This window comes from Opisthocomus hoazin, chromosome 9, assembly GCF_030867145.1.
Source record: "Opisthocomus hoazin isolate bOpiHoa1 chromosome 9, bOpiHoa1.hap1, whole genome shotgun sequence".
NCBI classification, from domain to species: domain Eukaryota; kingdom Metazoa; phylum Chordata; class Aves; order Opisthocomiformes; family Opisthocomidae; genus Opisthocomus; species Opisthocomus hoazin.
Window position 1 is genome coordinate 19,927,900 of NC_134422.1, and position 21,146 is coordinate 19,949,045.

The 21,146-nt window shown below is 37.9% G+C and overlaps 1 protein-coding gene across 10 annotated transcripts in view; it reads left to right on the forward strand.

Moving 5' to 3' along the window:
- SLC4A10 (solute carrier family 4 member 10) overlaps positions 1-21,146 on the forward strand; it is a 178,331-nt gene that overhangs the window by 79,182 nt on the left and 78,003 nt on the right. For all 10 annotated transcript variants that reach the window (XR_012764986.1, XR_012764985.1, XR_012764984.1 and 7 more), the window contains 2 exons: positions 7,778-7,924; positions 17,535-17,673. Coding sequence is in view for 7 of the 10 variants with exons in the window: in XM_075429856.1 (XP_075285971.1) it covers positions 7,778-7,924; positions 17,535-17,673 (286 nt within the window). In the remaining 3 variants the exon portion in view is untranslated. The remainder of the gene's footprint in view (positions 1-7,777; positions 7,925-17,534; positions 17,674-21,146) is intronic.

The window sequence follows — 21,146 nt, forward strand, 5'->3', positions numbered from 1 at the left end:
CTGTCTTATTCTTATCCAATGTACACTGTGTTGGGTTTTGCTGAAAACTTACCTTTTTCCTAATGGCATAATAACTATAAAATATGAAATTATATAATCAAGTGCTAATTGCATAGCTTAGTAAAAATCATATAATTAGATAATTAATATGTATTATGTAATTAGTTCTTTGACAGACATTTAATTGGGTTTATGTTTTAAAAATGTAAATAGCTACTTACTGAATATTCTAGCAAAGACTAGTTTTGACAGGGTTTAAGTTTCAATAGCACTATACCAGCAACGTTTCAAAAACTGCAATTCACATGAAGAAATAAAGGCTGTTTAAATCTGAAAATCAGTATGCAATTTCTTCTGAATATATCTTAAAATTGTAAGTATTTTGCTGTTCTTTAATTTTAGACTATCAGCATTGAAGTGTCAGGAGTACTGACTTAAACGTGTACTAAAATTTCCAAATGAGATTTCTTGGCCCAGCAAATACACTGTTTGCATATTTTGGGGCAGCCATATTTTCCATACTGCAAATATATACTGCAAGTACCTACCTTGCTGAAAGCATGAAAATATCCTGGTGATTAATGCTGCCTGGAAGAACATCCAAAAGACCAAATTTTTGCCTCAGTGTCTCTAGATCAGTGTTTTCTTTCACTGAGCAGTAGAGTAAATTTTTGGGAGATAGGACAGGGACTGCGGTACTTAGAGGAACAGAAGAGAAGTGGTGCTTGTCTTGGTGCCAGTAATGATCCTTGCAGTGTGTACTGAAAATCCTATCTGTTTACTTAAGTATTGTAGTGCTTCAGAGGTGGATGGTTTGCAGAGCTTTGGCATTCAGATTTTCAGCATGAATGATGTTTCCACGTAGTTAATTTTTCCTGAGTTTTAAGGTCAAGATCAGTCACTAATACAGAATAGGTCTGACTGTTGCATTAATGAAGGGACGGAGAAGGCATTTCTAAAAGCAAAACAAGAAGCCTATCTCCCCTGGTTATAATCACATAGTTTGCATGTTATCTTTCAATGTGTGTGCAGACATAATTCCTAGTGAAATAAAGATGCTCTTATTTTTATTAGTGGTGAAATTCTTAAATGAGAATTGAGCACTGATTCTGGATACTAAAGTACTTAATTGCAAAAGGACAGGTTGTACATGTACCTGTACTGGGAGCAGGTAGGAAAGTTTTCATAAACAGATGTGCACATCAACAGACAGTTGCACACAGGCAGCTTGCTCCCTGTTGTCTCTGGCTGTCTGCTGTTGCTGCAATGCATGTTCAGTAGTAACAGTTTTCTGACAAAACGTATATACCTACTTTTTCCTACTTTTGTCCCTTCTGCTTTCTCTTTAGCTCTGCCTCCCTGCTGCACTACAATAATGAATCGTGAGTCATGTACTCTCTACTCCTACACAATTCACCATAATCAGTTTTTCTCCTATAAGGAAAAGGCAGTTTTTTTAACTCTGCATGGACTGTCTTTACCTCACTGTTCATTTGAGAGGATGGAAAATTGCGTTTGGTTCAGCTTTAATTGGCAACACATAAAAGAGGTTTCAAGGCACTGAGTGTTTTCCAGAGGAGGGAGAAACCCCTCCAGTCCTGCTGAGGTCAGCAGTCATTTGAGACTTGGCTTGAACTACTGGCAAAATATTCTCTCTCAAGGCATCTTGACTTTGCAGTGCGTTTCCTTAGTAGGTCACAGAAGCCTGCCTTTGCTCTTTCTGGAGATGTTTCAAGACCCATCTGTTCCCTTATCTGCCTCTGTCTGTTATGCCCATGAGCAGGGATCAGAAAGCCTTGGTCTCAGCAGTTGCCTGTGGCAGATCTGGATCATTCCGGGTGGAAGGCAGCACAGGCAGATACACCATGAGCAACTGGTGCTCACGGATGTTCAGATCCAGGACAGTCACTTTTTCTGCAATAGGCACTCACTAGGCTGGTTCACTAAGGAGCTTTTGAAGTACCCGTGTGAGTCCCACGTGCCTGGTGTAACACGGAGGCCTGTGGAGCCTCTGCAGGTGGGGAAGTGGGGAGGTGAACATCCTTCAGATGTGTGTTCTTCCTACCAAATGGATGTGTTTTCGGGGTTAAAATTTTGTTTGGAAGGAGAGTGGGAGGCACTGGGGCAAAATTGTCTGTACTCTTAGCGTTCCATTAGAAAGATACTAATTTCCCCAAGGGAAACATTTACAATTCCTTTCTCTCCATCTCTGTTTTCCCTTGCAATGTCACATTCATTCAAACAATTGTAATGGGATTTCCAGAAATTCCTAAGTTAAGGCGTTAAGCACCATAAATTATAATGGGATATATGTTTTCAAAGCTTTAGAAATTTCACTGTATTTCTTTTCCTTTCCATTTATTCAATGAATAAGATAGGTAGCTAGGACAAGCTTCTGTTTTAAAGACCCAGAATGCCAAGTTCTGAAAATCATTTTAGATGTTACATCTGTCATTTTCAAGGGCTACGCAGAAAATACTTCCTTTTCTGAGGTTTCCTTTTTAGATGGTTAATTCGCTATTGGGTTCTTAAAATAGGTGTAAGGAAGAACTTCTTTGGAAGACAGTAACCCCAAACAGAATCACAGAATGGTAGGGGTTGGAAGGGACCTCTGTGGGTCATCTAGTCCAACCCCCCTGCTGAAGCAGGGTCACCTACAGCAGCCTGCACAGGACCTTGTCCAGGCGGGTCTTGAATATCTCCAGAGAAGGAGACTCCACAACCTCCCTGGGCAGCCTGTGCCAGTGCTACGCCACCCTCAGAGTGAATAAGTTCTTCCTCATGTTCAGATGGAACTTCCTTTGCTTCAGCTTGTACCCATTGCCCCTTGTCCTGTCGCTGGGCAGCACTGAAAAGAGCTTGGCCCCATCCTCCTGACACCCACCCTTGAGATATTTACAAGCGTTTATAAGATCCCCTCTCAGCCTTCTCTTCTTCAGGCTGAACAAGCCCAGCTCCCTCAGCCTCTCCTCGTAGAAGAGATGTTCCAGTAAAAATTAAAAAGAACACTTCATAACAGGGGTCATTATTTCTTTAATCCCCAAAATATTTTTACTTAAGGAGTGTTTTAATGCTTGAAAGGTAAACCACAAGGGGCCAAAGCCTCTTATGCTGTAAATGCATAGATTTGAAACTAACTTTATATTCTGGTTTTTTTTCCCCAGCTATGTGCAATTTGATTAAGAATAGTCTTTTTTTAAAAACAATATTTATGCAATTTAACAGTGGACATGTGGCATTGTATAAAGGTGACGTTGCAGAGCAGATCAATGTACTGCATTTCTTTAATAAGCTTTCAGATTGTAAATAATCCTTGTATATTAATGTATTTTCTCAGAAGTTCAGTTTTTAAAAATGATTCGCTTCTAAATCCTAATACTGAAAATATTTATGCGTATGCTTATGTTTATCTTTCCTAGCGGCACATCTGGAATAAATCAACATTTTAATTCAGAGTGTGTTTTTGCAGGCACAATATAATAGTTTTTCCATGATTAAACTCTATTGATGTTAGTGTAAGGTTAGTTGAAAAAGCTGAGGAAGACCAGATAAAGCCTATGGCTCACAGATAATCTAAATTAATTCCTATTTCTAAAATTATACTATATATTAAACATAACATAAACCATGGAGAGGAATAAACCTCTCTCAGCATAGGAATTATTTCATTTATTTTGAAGTAAAAATTAGCAGGAGATATAATTTTTGATCTATTAGGTCTGCATTTTTTTCTGAGAAGAGACAGTACGCCAAACTCTGAAGTGTGTCTGGAATCACAAATCTGCATGTGTCTACCCGAGTGCATTTTATCTGTGTAAATTTCCATGGACCTGATTACTTGTGGCTATTGATGAATGCATGCACAAAATGTCTTACACCATAGTCTTTGGCTGAGAGGTACAGAAGAAAGAAATGTTTGAAGTATGCTGTTTCCCCTTACAGGATGGTTCCTCAGAAGAGGGGAGAAGCAAACCAAACTAACTGACTAAATACAGTAATAATAAAATAAACTATAATTGGCCACTTCAGCTGTTAACGTCTTTTGCAAGAAAACATGACCATTGGAAAAATACAATTGAAAAAAACTGTTTTGTAAACATGGAACAAAATGGAAATCATTAATCTGTTTGTAGACTTTTGGCTTAGCAACTTCAGCCCTTTCTCAGGTGATGGGACTCTACAGCCCATGGTGCGCAGTGCAGGTGATAAAACTGTCCAAAAGTGATGCCCAGCATGGTATTTTTGAAGACTTGGCTTTAAAGAGTTACAAATCTGTTGTTTTGTTATGCTCACCTCTTCAAACTGCATGTAAATTCTGTGTGAGAATGGTTGCTACCTTATACCTGGTGTTGACAGTATGTACCTTGGTGTAACTTACAGCTGTTATTTCCCATACTTCAGTGCCTGTGTAGCCTTGCCAAAAGAATGAGAAATCATGATCTCGTCTAGCGCAGCACTGTGCAGACATACAGGAGAGCAGAATTATTTTACAATATTTAAACAATATTCAGGCATTTTTAGATGGCATCCTGATGAAGTAAATAATAAAACATACAAAAAATGTCTTAAAGATAAAATGAAAGAAAGGACCTTATACAATTAGTTATAAACTGTAAGGAACAAATCTGAATCCTGTTGGATATTCTGCAATTGGCTTCAGCCAAATTGAAATTATAGATGGTCTTTCTTTGGAAAATTTAGTTTAACTGAGATCTTACAGTAAATATAGATGCTGAAAGTATAAAAATGTCTGTAATTTTTTGCATTTTTGAGGAGGAAATGTGCTTCTGTTGATGTCACTTGGAATTTTACCATGGATATCATCATGTTCAGGAGCTGTCTGCAACCTGTATTCATGTTAGGCTGAGTCAGAACTCTTCTAATAACTGCATTTGTGCACAACATTAAAATGACAGGGTCCAGCTGACTCTTGGGACTTGCTTATGGCAATGGGAATAAAAGCAAATCCTCTTTAGATCCTCTTGAAATGCAGAATTTTTGGAAAAATGTTCTGTTGGAAAAATGCTTGTTTCAGAATTGTGGCTTAAAGGTTCATTTGGTGTTTCTGTTAGAAGTTTTATCTTAAGCAGAGTTCTTGTTTACTCTCATATTCAAATTATTCTCACGTTCACATAATGTAAGTCTTTGAGGGGGAGGGGGGGAAAGGGGAATCTGTCGAAGGACTTCATTGGAACCGGTGTGGATGCTCCTTTCCAGAGTAAGGCAGCAAGAAATTGTCTTTCAGAGAAGTGTGGTGTTTCTGCACTGCTCTGTCGTGGAGACTGCAGGGGAGCCTCATGGCTGGCATTCTGGGCTTCGGAAATTTACGGAGCTCACTGGAAACTCTGCTTTAGTAATGTCTCAGTCAGCTTGTACAGGAAAAATTGTCTTACGATCTGGGCACTAGTTTATAATCTTAACATCAAAACGCTACTTGAAGTAAGGTCATTTTACTCATTGGATTTCTTTTATCTTTCCTCTTTTTTTCCCCTGCTTCTATTGTTCACTGTAATTTTGCCAGCAATTTAAAATTCATTAATTTTTCTTTTCTTCCCAGCTGATCTTTTTTTGCTCCACAGTTATGCTCTTTTAATAAACCAGAACTTCTTAACTCTTTATTCAGGTTTTTTACTTTTGCTTTTTGCTCTATCGTTTTTCTGTAGAAAACTATTCCTTTTCTTGTCGATTTCTTTTTTTTTTCCCCTCTTATTTGTCCAAACCTTGTCACAAGACCTAGATTCCTCTCTATGTTTATTGAAATTGTGTCTTCGTAGAACTCTGTTGGCCTCAGTAGGTTCAGACAGAAGGAATAAAATCCATTTTGCTTTTTCCTGGTTATCCATTTCAGTTTCCTGCTTCCTGTTTTCTTATCAGTGTGAATTGATTCTGCCTGTATAGGGAAAATTCTTGTATTCAGATACACATGAATGTTGTGGCAATTTGGGGCCTGTTTCCCAGTTTGTTGAATAAAGAACAGTCCTGGACTCAAGTCCTGGATTCAGCCCTGGAAATTAATTGAAGTGTGAACCTGAATCTGCATTTCCTGATGCAGGTACAACCTGAGCATTGAAGTGGTACAAAACTAGGATAAGCATGGCCACTTCTATCACAAAGCAACAGGAATGTATTAAATTACTAAATTAAAAAAGCAATCTATTTGTACCTTTGGAAATGATTAAAGTCTTAGGAATGGTAACCCCATTCCTTTCAAAATGCTGTTTTGGGGTTTTTTTGTTCTACCCAAGGAAGGGGACAATGAAGTATTGAGTACTACATTACTGCTGTCCTTCAGTATCTTTTTAATGAATTCTTTTTATGGAATACGCATTACCTTGTTTCATGCACCACTGATTGCAATACATTTGAAATACACCAAAGGCAGCAGTTCTCTTTAAATAATTTCTTGGCTTGAATGTAATAAGCAAGAAGAAAGAAGTAGCTAAAAGATAAATACACTCCCCTCCCCGCCCCAATTTTCAACTTGTGGCCTTTGCTTCAGAAAGATCTCCTGACTCTACAAGAATAGTCTCCCCAAAATTTATGCCTCTGCCTTCTAGTCTTCTCTGCGTGAATCACAGCTGAGGAAGGGATGGGTGTGGTGTCCAAAGCCTTTTCTCCAGCTTTTTTAGCTCTGCCTCTGCAGAGAATTCCTGTCAGCCTTGAATTTCTTTGATGTATAGTGACAAATGCTGCCTTGCTGTGTTTTCTGCCCCTGCCAGAGTCTCCATGGGATTAGAGATCATGTGCTACCTTAGTTGAATATTCTTGACCTTTTTCAGATGATTGACACTGCTGAATGATTACAGTAAAGCAGCAATTATCCACTAGCTGTGTTATGCTCATTTCAAGGAGAAAATAAATGTTATTTGAGATGAGTAATCTGGACTGTGTCTTTCTGCTGAGTAAATGTAGGAGACCTGCCTGTAGTGAGTCATGATTCCTTTCCTGTTTGTTCTGTTTTGTGGTACTTTCTGCACATTTCCCTTGTGTTCTCCCCCTTCTAAATGCTTTACTGTGCTCTGATCCTGTTAGCCCACATAGCTGAGAGAGCTAAATCTTTTGGACTTGATCGCAACATAAAACTCCTCAGGCTCAAATGGTCAAAGATGGCGGCAGGCATGGCTATGTGTACCTTTTTACATATTTTAAAAAATAAAATAGAAGAAATGGAAGCACCCCTAAGCTACTGGCAATGTATTTATGATATGAGCACATAAGGTTGTATGGGATTTTGCAGTCTGGCTTCCATAGTGTTTTATTGTTTTTTCCAGTCTCTTCTTTTTTTTTTTTTTCTTTTCCCTTCAGTGATTTTCCCACAAGAATTCTGTCAAGGTTTGGCTCATAAATAGCAATGAATTTTGTAAAGTTCCTGTATACACAAAGCAAACGGCAACTTTAGCAAATGTTCAGTGCAAAGAGATCCATGTGTCTGTTCGTTTTACTGTTTTGGAAGACATTTTACAGAACACCTGTCTGGCTTTAATGAAAGTTCACACACAGAGATGCAGATTTGAAGAAAAAAACCCTGTAAATCTGGCACTGCATCATAAGGACTTCAGCATTGAGATTTTGTCCAGTATCAAGGGGTTGTATATCTGTGATGCTACGTTGTCATTACTGTGATCAATAATATTATGACTATTAACGTTAGAATAATCAATATTATACAGTAGCACAATTATAATAACTGTTATACCATTAATGCTATTATGGTTATTAATATTGTCATTGTGTTGCCACAGCCCCTTTTTACAAGGTAACTTTTTTTAACCTATAGGCCATCGAACATTGTTCATTGGAGTTCACGTGCCACTGGGTGGAAGAAAAAGCCACCGACGCCATAGGCACCGTGGACATAAACACAGAAAGAGAGACAGAGAGCGAGATGCAGGATTAGAAGATGGGAGAGAGTCTCCTCCTTTTGGTAAGAAAATATTTTATTTTTCCATAGATCTTTTAATAATAAACAGCAGTATGATGATGCATGCTCTGTCCCGTTATGGCTTAGACATGACTAGCAGCGGGGTTTTGGAGAATCCACCAGAGCCTCTCCAGTCTGCTGGAGAGCCAAGATTTGTTCCTCTGATGAAGAGCAGCAGCCAGTGGCAGTCAATACAGGAGAAATCTCAGTAATTTCTGTCACTGTAGGAGACTGTCCAGGAGCGTTTTCATAAAGGTAGACTGCCACTGCCACTGAGAAGGGGGCAAGTGCTTTATGGCACCAGCTGCCCTCAGTGAAGGCTCTGCAGTATTTGCCCCTGAAATGTAATGGAGGAGTTGTTGTTCTTTACAATTAGTTTTGTAATAATGTTGATGTTACTGAAGCTGCAGTGTGTTATCAGGTATGAACTGTGATCCACATTGTGTTTGCCTTTTTCCTTACATAACACTGTAATGTGCCATTGTGAGATGAGTCTGCTAATTGAGAACCTGAAAGTGAACAAGAAAAAATACCTTTCAATACACGAACCTGATATAAAACTCCTAAAATTCTCACAATTTTAAAAAACGCTATGGAAAACAGAAAAAGGTAGTTATGAATAAATTACTCAAGCTTTGTCTCAAAACACATGAGAATATTATTTGCTGTTCAAAAATAAGAAGTGCATATGCTGAAATGTCCAAGGCTATAGTAAGTGTTGAAAATATAGTGGAAGCATGTATAGGAAACAGTGTGTCAGTGTGCAACGGAAGAATGTTTTTACATCATTAGGGAAATGTACCAATGTAATTTCAGGTTACAGAATAGTAATTCTAAGACTTTCTTTTAATCCAAAGTTTGTGTTGTATACATAGAAAGCTTTGGAGCAAGTAAATTATAAGCGCTGATAGTGAAGTAGATTGTAAAGAGCTTGAAATACTCAAACCTTTCACAATGAATTATACTAAGAATGAGCCAGTCAAGACTCTTTCAAACTTAGTAGATATGAGTTATGTTTTGAAGACTGAACAGTGAAAAAAAAATTGGCTGTGATGGTTCTGTCTGGAATGTATTTCAAATGTATGAAGACCCAATACTATACCAAAACCAGTTTCTTGGAAAACAACAAAGTTCATAAATTATTGAAATAGTTATAAAAAAATATGCATATATACATATAAAATCAGATTAAAAAGAAACAATTGAAAGTTATATTAGCCAAGAAGTGAGATATCTTAAACTATAAAGCAGTGTCTTCTGTTGAGTCATCTGGTTTTATTTAAGTGCCAGTATGTGACACTTTTTGGCTGAGAACTTAGCTCTGTTCTTTCAACTGCTGGAGACCTAGGCTTGTGTCCTTCCTAATGTCAAAAGTGAAAAAAAAGAAATTAACTGGCTGAATCTGCCCTTAATAGTCTTTGACAGTTGTGCATACAATAAAATTCACTGTTTCGCACAACTCTGTGTTAAGTGAAAATGAGTTCAAGCGATGTCAAAGAGTGGAATAGCAGTAATATGAAAAAGATGGTTTTGAAGTGAGTTGATGTTCACAGTACCTTCTCTACAGGCATGTGTGTTTGAAATAAGTGCAGGACTGCACTTGTGTAAGTCGCATTTTCACTTGTAAAGGTATTATAACTACCAATTAAAGAGTGTGTAGGTCATGTCACATAAATTCTTACTTTTATAAAGCCCAGTTCAGACACGATACAGGCCAGAAACATGCAAATCTTCCCTGGATCCAGAATGCTGAAGATACTGTTCAAAACGCTTGGGTGACAACGATTCAAAAGGAGCCTAAGACAGAACTACCCAGCATTCAGAAAAATCTGGGAATATAATTTTTTTCCACCCTGAAATAATATCTAAGTAGTAAAATTTGGGGATTTTTCTCCTTGGCTATATGACTCCTGGAAGTTTGGCCAGAGAACCAGACTTTGACGGAGCTTTGGCATCTGTCCATCAAGGCAGAAATGTGGCATCCTGTAGACAACAGTGAAAGGGATTTGCTTTATGAAGGAAAATCTGAAAATTATACAGGGATGGAAAGGTTAAGTACAGTCAGAGCAGGCAGACATAATCACACAGGGATTAATTGTAGTCTATATCCACATCCTTGCTCTTACTATGGATTTTCCTTACAGGAGTTCCAGACAGGTGGTTGTGCTGCCTGGGGAGAAGCACTGCCTTTAGAGAGAATATAAGCATAGTTTTTCTAAGCTTTATTTACACAGAAGGAGCAACAGATACTTCCCACCCTAAATCTGAACCCACTGAACCTCAGTAATGCTTCTTAGCTCTCACTCCCGGCAACCACAAGGTTCCAACAGTACCCAGAGGTTGAAGGAAGTTGCAAGGAAGACAAATGCACTTCCTGCTCTTGATACAGAACTCTGTATGAGGGACTGTGCTACCTAAGAGCAGATCCAAAATAGTCCCTTGATTTATGAATCATTCTGATTTAACTGAACATGCAGAATGCTTAGCTCAATTTCACCATATACCCCTTTTTTTAAACACATCTCTGCTGAATAATAGGAGGCTGTATTCTTGGGAACTGGAGGGGGAGGAGGGGAAGTAAAAAACACTTCAATGAGCAGGTGCAAGAAGAAAGATAGAGAAAATAAGCACTGTGAGACCAGCTGACAGAAAACAGTGCTTTGAAGTTAAGTCAGAAAAATACATTGGGATTTTTATGATACAAGAGAATAAATTAGCAGTGTTTTGAAGCAGTGAAGTATGAAAGGAGGTATAATAAAAGCCAAAGATGCAACAACTGAATAACAGAGATGCTGAAACAAGTAAAGACCTGAAATATTCAGACATGAAGTGCTCCAGACTGCTCGGTTAACCACGCACTGGATGAAACATCATTTTTGTCATAATTTATAAGTGTGTAATTTATAACTTCATCTGTGAAGTACCATTAGGTGCAGATCTTCCTGTGCTATTGCTACTTGAGGAAGCTGTGTGGGCCCCACTCAGAGTGGATAGGTGCCACCTGGTTCCTATCCAGTGAAAAACAGTTTCTTAAACATTTTTTTTTGTATCAACATGGCTAGGAAACACCTGTATTGGGTGTAACGTCCATGGCTGGAAGGTTCCTGGTAATCCCTTTGAATCCTGGCTGGGAAAGCTGTGCCAGCTACTTTCTGAGGGAATGTTTCTGCAGAGAATAGATTTTTTAGAATATTCTGACAGCAGCTCATAAGCTTTTTTTTTTTTTTTATCTCCTACTGTCACTTTTCAAAAATAACTCCAGTGTTCTCAGTGTGCAGATTCAGAACTTCTAGACAAATAATATGTAGCATATGTAGTTAGTGAAATAAAAATGAGTAGAGTCCTCAGGTTTTATTTTTGCTTTCCCCACACCTGATTCTCACTGTCTGTGTGTTGCCTCTTGATGAGATACGGTTGTACAAGATGTTTCCATATTTTGCGGTAATAATGTGCCTTTGAATTGCCTGATTTGCAGATTACGTGGCTTGCTTATGGAGAGGCTTTTTTGGGTAGTAAAAATTGTAGGCAAAGTGATTTCAAGATCTAGATTTCCACCATCTTGCCTCATAATGTTTTGGAAGAAAAGGAGAAATCCAGTGAAATTATCCACTCTGGTTGAAAATACAGTAATGCTATTTGCTCTCTTAAAGAGGTTTACTGTTCCCAGCTGAAATTAAGGTCCCAGTTTCATGCCCACTTTAAGCTCCTCTCCTCTACAGCTTTCCTTGTGGGGCAAGTATGGTGGCTGCTCTGTGGACTAAGCCAGGAAATTGATGCAAATTAAAACTAGTTTGGCAAAAAAGCTGTTTCTAGCCTAGAGCAGCTCCTTGGTGCTGTTTGCTGGGAGGGCAACGGATCCAGCCTTGGTGGGCTGCAGGGCCACAAGCCAGCTGAGACTGCTCCATCAGTGCTGCGGGTTGTGGTGGCACTGGAAGTTTGGTGCAGATTTCCCTTTGGCTGGTAGGGTTGCACTCGCTTGTTATGCACATGGATTTTAGTGGCAGTTTTTGGTGGGTGTTTTTGACGTCTGTTTTGTGCCTGTAACCAGTGAAACAGCACTCACGCTTAGGAGTTAAAGATATTTATGTTTTTGTTTTGAAATGGGGTGGAATAGGAAGACTTTAGCTCTCAGCAGGATGTCTTTAAGTACAGGTTTTGTGAGGGTGAAGTGAACGCAGCTGTGAGGACTGGGGTTTGATTTCAGCCTGCTGTGGTGTCTTCTAGGACTAGACATGTTGGGGCTTCTGCAAGGTTTGGTTTGTTATTTTAAGAAATCTGGCTTTAATAATTTCTCATTTTAAAGAGGCTTAAGTTTGTAATTTATGATATTGGATGTGGCAAGAGAAGCTGAGCTGTCAGAGGACCGGACACACGGTTGAGGAAAGGCTCTCTGAAGGTAATGCAAGTGAAAAAGTGAATTGCAAAGGGGGACTTTTGATTACTAGAGGGGCTTGAAGAAAGTATAATGAAGGGACTCAGCTGACTGTATTTGGTCAACCTCAAACCTCAAAGAGGTGTTAATGGGGCATATTTAATTTATGAAGAGTACGGCTGGTAAGAGAATTCTCCTACCCTTAACCATCGGCTTTGTCTGCTGGAGGATGAACATGGGAATGTGAATCTCTGGGCAGATGTGGAACAGATTGTGGCAAATCTGGATTAAAATAATGTATCATAACTGCAGTTTTAAGAGTCTAGCGAAAAGAGGAGAATTGAAGCTTGGTAATTGTCTATATTGTCAGATCCAAAAGATAAGATTATTTGTCATAGCTCTGAGGTGATGGAAACAATTCGTGTGAAGAAAGTGCAGAGTGCACTTCCTGAAAACAAAATTATATGTGTAGGGTTAAAGAGGAGCAAACAAGGGGATAATTTCTCCCAACCTAACATGAGGTTTCTGAGGTCTGTGAAGAGATTTTTGGAAGTGTGCTATATGGCTGTTTACTATTTTATGTGTACTTTAGTAATGTAAATTTTGTTTTAACTTTTACCATGTTTTCTAATTAAAAAAAAAAAAGTAATTTATGATCCCTAGCTTTACCGATTGCTGAGCTGAAGGACAAAGTCCAGTCTGCACAGGAAGGAGGTAGGGAGAGAGCCCCCATCCACCACTTCCTTGGTGAGAGCAAGCAGAAGGGTGATGAATGTTTGTCTGTATGTGAAACGATTCTTTATTTTCTGTGATCCTTCAAATTTTTCACACCATTTCCCCTTTGTTCAAAAGGAGTTGTTACAGATGTCAACTGTGTTACACCAGTTCATTCCCTATTTGCAGCCTATCCTGTGCAGTGAACAATCAAAAAACAGAGTTTGTATATTCAATGTGAATGTACAAGGGCATGAGGCATGGATTAAATCTCGTCTGTGATGTTTACTATCTTATATAAACTTCTGTAATGTAAATTTTATTTTAATGTTTGACATGTTTTCCAGTGTAGCAAAAGTGGTTTTTCACCTCTACATCTATTGACCCCAAGAAGAAGTGTTAGCCTACTAATACTGCCCTTAAATGCAGGTTCTCGACAGGCTTAGAAATACAGAAACCTGTTCTGACAATTGAGCTAATAGATTGTTAGCAGAAATACATTTTTGCACCTTTTCTAGAGTTTATCAAGAGCAGAGGACAAAATTTGGAGTACATTTTGTACATACCCAAGGCTGTGTTTCTTCTTGTGGTATGGCTTGGGCAGATTGTGTGCAGTTTTGCCTGATGGCAGGGCGGTTTGTCTCAGGAGAAATCCTGGCATGCACTGAGGAGGAGATGTGTTAACACTGACGGGTGCAGTGGAACAGGTTGTCTGCTGGGCTGAATTTATGTGGAGGGACTGAGAATGATCCTGCTTTCTTAGCCCAGCCCATGTCTTCATTTCACCTTGTTCCCTTAGGCAAGAGGGAGAGGTCCTGACCCAGAATTGTGGTTGCACTTAGGGATATTTTAAATGGGGGAAGTGGGGAAATGCCAGTTAATGGTTCTTTCCTACATGTGGTTTGCAAGGTGGGATGGTGATGTAGGCCACCACTCCCCCCTGCCTGCACTCAGCACTCTTCCATGGAGCAGCTTTTCGTGTTTCCCTCTGGGAATTAGGTTATTAGTAGTTCTGGCTTTCAGTTCTGCTGTTTTGGCACGTCTATGCTCATATCTTGCTTTTGTTTTAGGGAAGTTAATGACTTTAAAAAAGTAGTGAGCAGCATGTCAGGTTGTTGGAGGGTTACTTCCTTTCTGCAGCACTGAATCCCAGTGTGAATTTCTGCTATGGACAATAGTGTATCCACCAGATTTTATTTTTTACCCTTTTAACAGTGCAGTGGAGTTATGCGGATTTTTAAACCTGGAATATGCAACTTTTCCATGCATGCAGTGAATTTGAGGTATCGGAGGTAGTTTGGATGTCTGTGTGAGTGCTACACGGGTAATGGGAACACAAGCCCAGAGAAACCCGGGTATAACACAGAGTCCTGCAGTAGACTCCCATGGGCTGGTGGAGCCACAGCAAAGAGAGAGCTGCTTCAACTTCTGTGTGAGATGGCTCATGAGCCAAGCACGGGTGGCTGTTGATGGTACTCCTGCTCCTCTTGTGTGCCAGACTTTCTGCCCACTCTCAGCTGGCCCTGGAGGATTTCCTGAACTTGTGATGAGCTTGGGAGAATCATCAGCTGCTTATTGTGGACCTTCAAATTCAAGTTGTTTCTAGTATCTCTGTGCTCTGATAATAAACAACTGCAGTGATAGACATACTAGTGTAACAAATTAGTCCCATTCATTTATTTTTTTAGCTTAATCTAGATTACTTTAATTACTTTTTAGACATAACAATAATAATATGAAGGATTTTTTTTTTTAATGCTTGCCGTACTTCTTGAAGTAGGGATAGACGCAGATAATATTCAAGCCAATTTCTGTTTTCCTAGACTTCAGAAAAAATTGAGTGTCCTATTTTGTAAATATTATGCTTCTACACTGAGGATTAAGTTATCACAGTTTGACAGTCAGCAATTGAAGTATTCTTTTATACTGGTTTTGAATCACATATTACTCATTTCCCATATAGCACATTAATGGCATATTTGGTATTTATTACTCCTGTGAATAAGAGACAAATCCATCTGGCATTGCTCACATGAGTAATCCCATAACTCAGGTTTATAAGTAGAACCAACAGATCTTTTTTTTTTAAAAAAATTTTATTGTGTTCCTATTATTTAATTCTCTTAGGCTTTTGTCCTTGAAATAAAATTACTGTACTATAAAGCAAACAATAACTTTTTTATTCAGATTCCAGCTTGGTGTCTGAAAATCAAGCTGTGGCTTACAGGTTTCAGACAACAATACAAAGTACATCAGCAAAGAAGCGTAGACAGAATCTAGCAGCTAGTTTTACTGATGTGTTAGCAAGAAAGAAGAATTTAGTGCATTTTTTGTCATTTATATAGATTCTTCACTGTTGTCAGTCAATTAGCTGTATGTTCCATAGAAGACCCAGTAAGAACAAATCACAGCAGTAAGGTGTTTCCTTGTTATGACTCACCTGACTTCAAAGGATTTCTGATCCTCTGCTTTCCTTCCCACGCTGAAAGTGTGCATTTACATGAGTATCATAACTGTCAGAAAGCTGCAGCTCTGCTGTACAACACTACTCATTTATTACTCAACAGTAGTGGTTGCTGTAAATCAGTTTTAGTGCTGATTTTATCAAGAGTACAGGATGTTCTTGGCAATGCTTATTCTCAGATTCTCACTGCAGTCCAGCTGTCTACCAAAGTAGCTGGTTTTCCATGTTCTGTCACTAGTCATATGCACTTGTCCTTTGCAAGTTCGTATCTCATTGGATTTTGTCCTTCTGGGAAACAGACTTAACAAGTTGCACACCTCTTGACCAGAATGTACTTTCTAGTCTCAGATTAAATCTTGAAGTTTGTATTCACTTTATCCTTCGCTAGAATGTACCAACATGTGGATATGAGTAACATAAAGAATTTAAAATAAAAAGGTAGATAAGAGGCTGGAAGGGGGTCTAGAATAGAGATTGAAATGGTCTTAAAGAAAAAAGAGGACTGAACAGTGACAGAGACGAGTAATAAAAGAAAGGGTAAAGTGAAGGACATTGTTATTTAATGACTCACCAAAAGTAATTTCTGTCCCCCTACTTTTCCGTTCTGTACAGCTTAGTAGTACATGAGCCCATCTCTCTCTCTCCCTCCCTCCCTCCTCTCCTGTATTTTGTCCTGGGTTTCGTTTCCTTGCTTTGTGAAGGAGTAAGTAGGCTTGACCATACTATGTCTTTACATTCAGTTTAAGCAAATAGACCACAGGTGAAAACTGTCATATATTGTGTTTCATTGCTATAGCAAGTTTACTAATACTGCTACTAAAAAAGGTATCTTTACTGCTGAATTTAATCTCCTGTATCAGCGGCCCATTTAATTATTTTTGATCAGTGCTGTATTTGCTCTTTAACTAGCATTCAATGAGTGCTATCATCCCAGTTTTTCCAAACTTCAGAGAGCTTGAGGATGCTATGCAGTGATGCTCTTCACTGCTAGATGGAAAATAGCGTAGCTTGTCTTACAAATATGGTTGCAGAGCAGAACTTCATTTAGACAACGTTCAAGGAATTGCTGAGATGTTCTGCTGGATAATAAAGTTTTTGGTTGACTGGCAGCCTGGCCCCTGGCAGCTCTCACAGAGGACTTTGGTTCTTCTCAGAAATCTAAAATACGTTAGCAGAAAGAATAACTGTGTATTCCTTGGGAGACTGGGTTTCATCCGGAGTTCGTTCATGTGAGATTTGCATTTAAATTATCAAATAGGATTTTTTTTGTTCTTTAAGACCTACAACATTTGAGCTGAATATACATGCATGTTAAGGTGCTCTGTGAGTTCTGGAAGTTTTCTGAGTGATATGAAAAAAGAATAGTATGTTTCCAAAATACATTTAATAGTCTGCACTGAAAGGTTATGAAGAAAAATAACTGGTAGTAGAAGTGTAAAGGGAAGACAGAGACAGGAAGACTAAAATGGGAAAGTGGGGACAGATAAACAACTTCTTCATCTGCAACAGCCTAACCGTGTAGAAACAGTTTGTAGAGGGGCAGGGGATGGTAGGTGTAGATAGTGAAATATTATTTTGAAAGTTCCCAGTTATATATTTGCATTAGAGAGGTTTCTTTTGGTTTCTTTCTCCTGCTAGGTAAAATGAAGAATGCATGTTTAGTATATAAGGTTTGTGAGCTGAGCTAGATCTGTAGATTTAGACTTACAATGTGGCAAAGTAGTTTTTGTAATGCTGGAGTAAAAGACTTTCATCAGCTCTATCTGTGCTGCTATCTGTGCTGCCTTTTTTCTGTGAGATATCATTCTAGCTTCTGTATGTCACGTTCTATCTTTAGATGAGTTTGTTTAATTAGCAGACTAGAGAACTACAGTAAATAAAGAGGTCTCAATCTGAAGGTGTTTGTGTATAAATATATGTAGCGTAACTATAATTATGTTTTCTGTGTGGCAGTAATGATATGGATGAAAGAGCCTGGATAATCTCATGAAACTTTAGGTATTTGCTTGCCCAGGAAAAAAAAAAAAGGGTGTTCTAGACTTGATATTTTTATTTTTCCCCAGATACCCCATCACAAAGGGTGCAGTTTATTCTTGGAACAGAAGATGATGATGAGGAACACATTCCTCATGATCTTTTTACTGAGCTTGATGAAATTTGTTGGCGTGAAGGAGATGACGCAGAGTGGAGGGAAACAGCAAGGTGGGTGCCTGCATGAGTTTTAAAATATTGCCTGTAGCTATTGGTTGCTGATGTATTGAGGAATGATTTCAAAGCTGTGGCAAGCTCAGGAACAGATTTTGGATATAAAGCTTAAATAAAACCATAATTTTAATCCTTAGACTGCTAGTATTACTACAGCATTTGTCATTTCCCAGAGCCAAATGTTTTCATCTGGATTTATGAAATATAGGTCAGAATGAATATCAAGAGAAAATATCAAAGTAAACATAGCATATATATGAATTAAAAATTACTGGTTTTATTAATATTTTAGCTCATGATTTTAAGAAACCCTCAAACTTCGTATTCTGTTTGAATCCTCAAGAAACCGATAAAATGGCACTTATAAGGAGATTAGAGCAAGGAATGAGATTACTTCTGGAGCGATAAAACTTTTACATATTCTAACTATCAATAAACAGTTGATTTTGAGACTTCTGAGTATTCAGTGTTGTATTATTTTGTTTCTGCAAATTTAGTGTGAAAATACTGTTTAGATTGCATTTCTGCTGAGAAAAATAATATTGTAACAGACCTTTTTTTTATGTTTGTTTCCTTGAGCACCTAAATGGGGTATGACTTGCTTAGTTTCATTAAGGCTTTACATTTCCTGGCAATCCTTGCTTCATTTTTCTTCTTAGAACCTTATTTCTCTCTTTCCCTGCCAGTGTTTGATGACAGTGTTCCTCAGTGGTGCCCAGAAGACTGTGAACCACATCTTTGGTGTCAGTAGGATAAAAATGGTGACACTTTTGAAAAGATTTTGTGGGGAACTACGTATGTGGGCTGCATGGCATGAATACAGCTGTTAGCTTTCCCTTTAATTTTACTGCAAATTTCTGTTTTCCCAGAGGGCTACGAAATTTTCTATGACCTTCCCTTCCCTTATGTGTCCATAGGAAGCATAGAGAGATGCTAAATATAGATCTTTACATGTAGAGAATTCTCGTATGGGAATCGTGCTGTAAAATGAATGTAGTAGTGTTCCTAAATAATCTTATTAATATTCAGAGAGAGAAAATCTAATCAAGTTAATCATCTGCAGTGTTCTCATACTGATTAGGAGTGTATAGGACCTCTTCTAGGAAGAGTATCAACTTCTGTTGTGATGAAAAATAAAAATCACTGTGACTTCTGTTATTTTTAAGCAGGGAAATAGCAGCTTCTTTAGTTCAACTACAAAAACCAGTTTGAAAATAATTGAAGAATTGTGTTTCTGAAAAATGATAAAAATTTTTATTAAAATAAATACTTTAGATAGAATTTGAAATGAATAGGTGAAATAAAAAAATGAAATAAAGAAATTTCTACTTAGATTGATCTGTCTGTATGTACAGCCTTTCCAGTTGTCATTTGAAAACTAAAGCATCAAAAATGTTTAACAGAAATAAGATGAGATTGTTGAAAAAGGACAGGAAATAACAGCCTAGAAAACTATATATTTGGAGCTCAGAAAATAGGACAGTGAATTATAATAGCTAATAGTAAAAATTTCTTTAGCTTTAGAAATAAGGTGAAAACAAAGAAAGAGTGGGGCTGCCATGCAGCAGGAACTGGTCAAGGTAAATGATCTTTTTCTGTTTGGATCCAAAAATTTCAGACATCATTTGGCATGGGGTGACTGGCTGTTAGAATAGGAGGAGATGGCAGTGAAACAATCAAATTCAGAATGAAGGCAAGTGTCAAAGTGCTTTATCTGTGCAAATAAGAGGGTCCAATAGTTTCCGTCCTAGAAAGCTGAAAGAACATGTATTTCGTGGCTATGGTATGGTAAATCCCATCTTTCTGTGGATCTGTCAGGTGGGTTGTACTATAGCAAACACAGCCACACTATTAAAAAAAGCATAAAAATGGTCGGAACGAACAGAGGCCTGATAGTCAGATTTCAGAGTTATGCAAGGCTTACAATAATGTTTAAAGGAAAGAATAATTACAGGCTTGGAGCTAAGTGGAAAATTGGCTATAATGCAATATAATGGTGTATCATGCCAGACTAACTTAATAATACTGTTTAATCAGATAATTGTTTTTTGTTTATCTGACAAAGAAAAAACAATGGATCATTTTTTTTTTCCTTTAGTAAAGCATTTGAGGTGATAAAACAGTGGGAATTTATTACTTAAACTCTGTTTTAGTGTAAAAATTACATTAGTGGGTACTAGTTGAAGAGGTGCAGCAAGTCATGCTGAAAGAATAAACTAGTATTGTGGAAGGTAGTGACAACTAACTTCTGAAGAATTAGTCTTACTAAATAGCTTTACTTAATGACAAAAAATGGGATTATAGTAATGAAACTTGCTGATGATAAGAAATTAGGACATACTGTTGTTACTCTAGAAATAGGTAACGATATCATACACAAAGAGCAAGGTGACTTTGGGTGGAGTAATAGAAATGGAATGGTGTTTAATATGCAAGATCATATACTTGCAAACTAATGTAATGTGTCATTTTCAATACCAGTGTTTTGATTCAGGACTTCAGAAATACTGATTTGATTAAAAGCATGGTATGGAGAGAATACACCCTGAGTTTTTTGCTTTTTCAACCTTGCTATATGTTTTCCATTTGTGTGGAAAATGCCACTGGAAGTATTTGTAAATCTTACTGTCCCGCTTTGAACAGAGTTCCAGGTAGATGAATTTAAAAGCAAGTGACACAGAGGAAGGCTCGTCTATTAATTGCATTTAAAGAGAGTGATGGCACTAAGCATGTCTGTACTCATTTCACCAAGCTCTGCATGGACTGAAGGGTTGGGATGACTCTGGTGGAGTAAATGTGGGTCTTCGTGTTTTCAGTTTGATTGAAATTGCACACACGGTTCAGCCTTAAATTTTTAAAAAAATATCTTGAGCAAACTACGTAAAACTATTTGAGACATTTTGTTCTGTGTTGATCAAAGTCGTAACATATCAAAGAGAGCCATGGATAAGATTTGACTGAAGCTTGGTGTTCTTTAGGTAAATCTCTTCTATTCCTGTTTCATCCTATTTCATTTGTTTGGAAGAGCAAGTCCTTTTCTAAACTTGTTCTTTGGTTGTTTTATCCACTTAGCAGTTAGGAGACTCCAATGTTTGCCATTCTCCATTTTCTATAACATTTCTCCTGAGCAAAAGCATTCCAGCTGATTAATTAGTAGGAGCAAGAAAGTGCAATGCCGTTACAGCCTATTCCATTCCAGGATCTGATTTAGGCTGTCTCACCCATGGAAGTAGTTAGCGAGCAGAATGGAATAACTTAGTTATGTTGATATAGTGATAAAATTAATTAAATTTTCCCCCATTAATTTATTTCAAGCCAGAAGAAACACATACCTTTTAAAATCAAGTCAGTCTTATTAACATAATTTCTGTATGTCACCCAGCTGTACAATACTGTAGAGAATACATGTTGTATAGTTTCTGTCCCCCAAAAATATTTCCAGTAAATTTGTGGAGAAACACACTGAGATG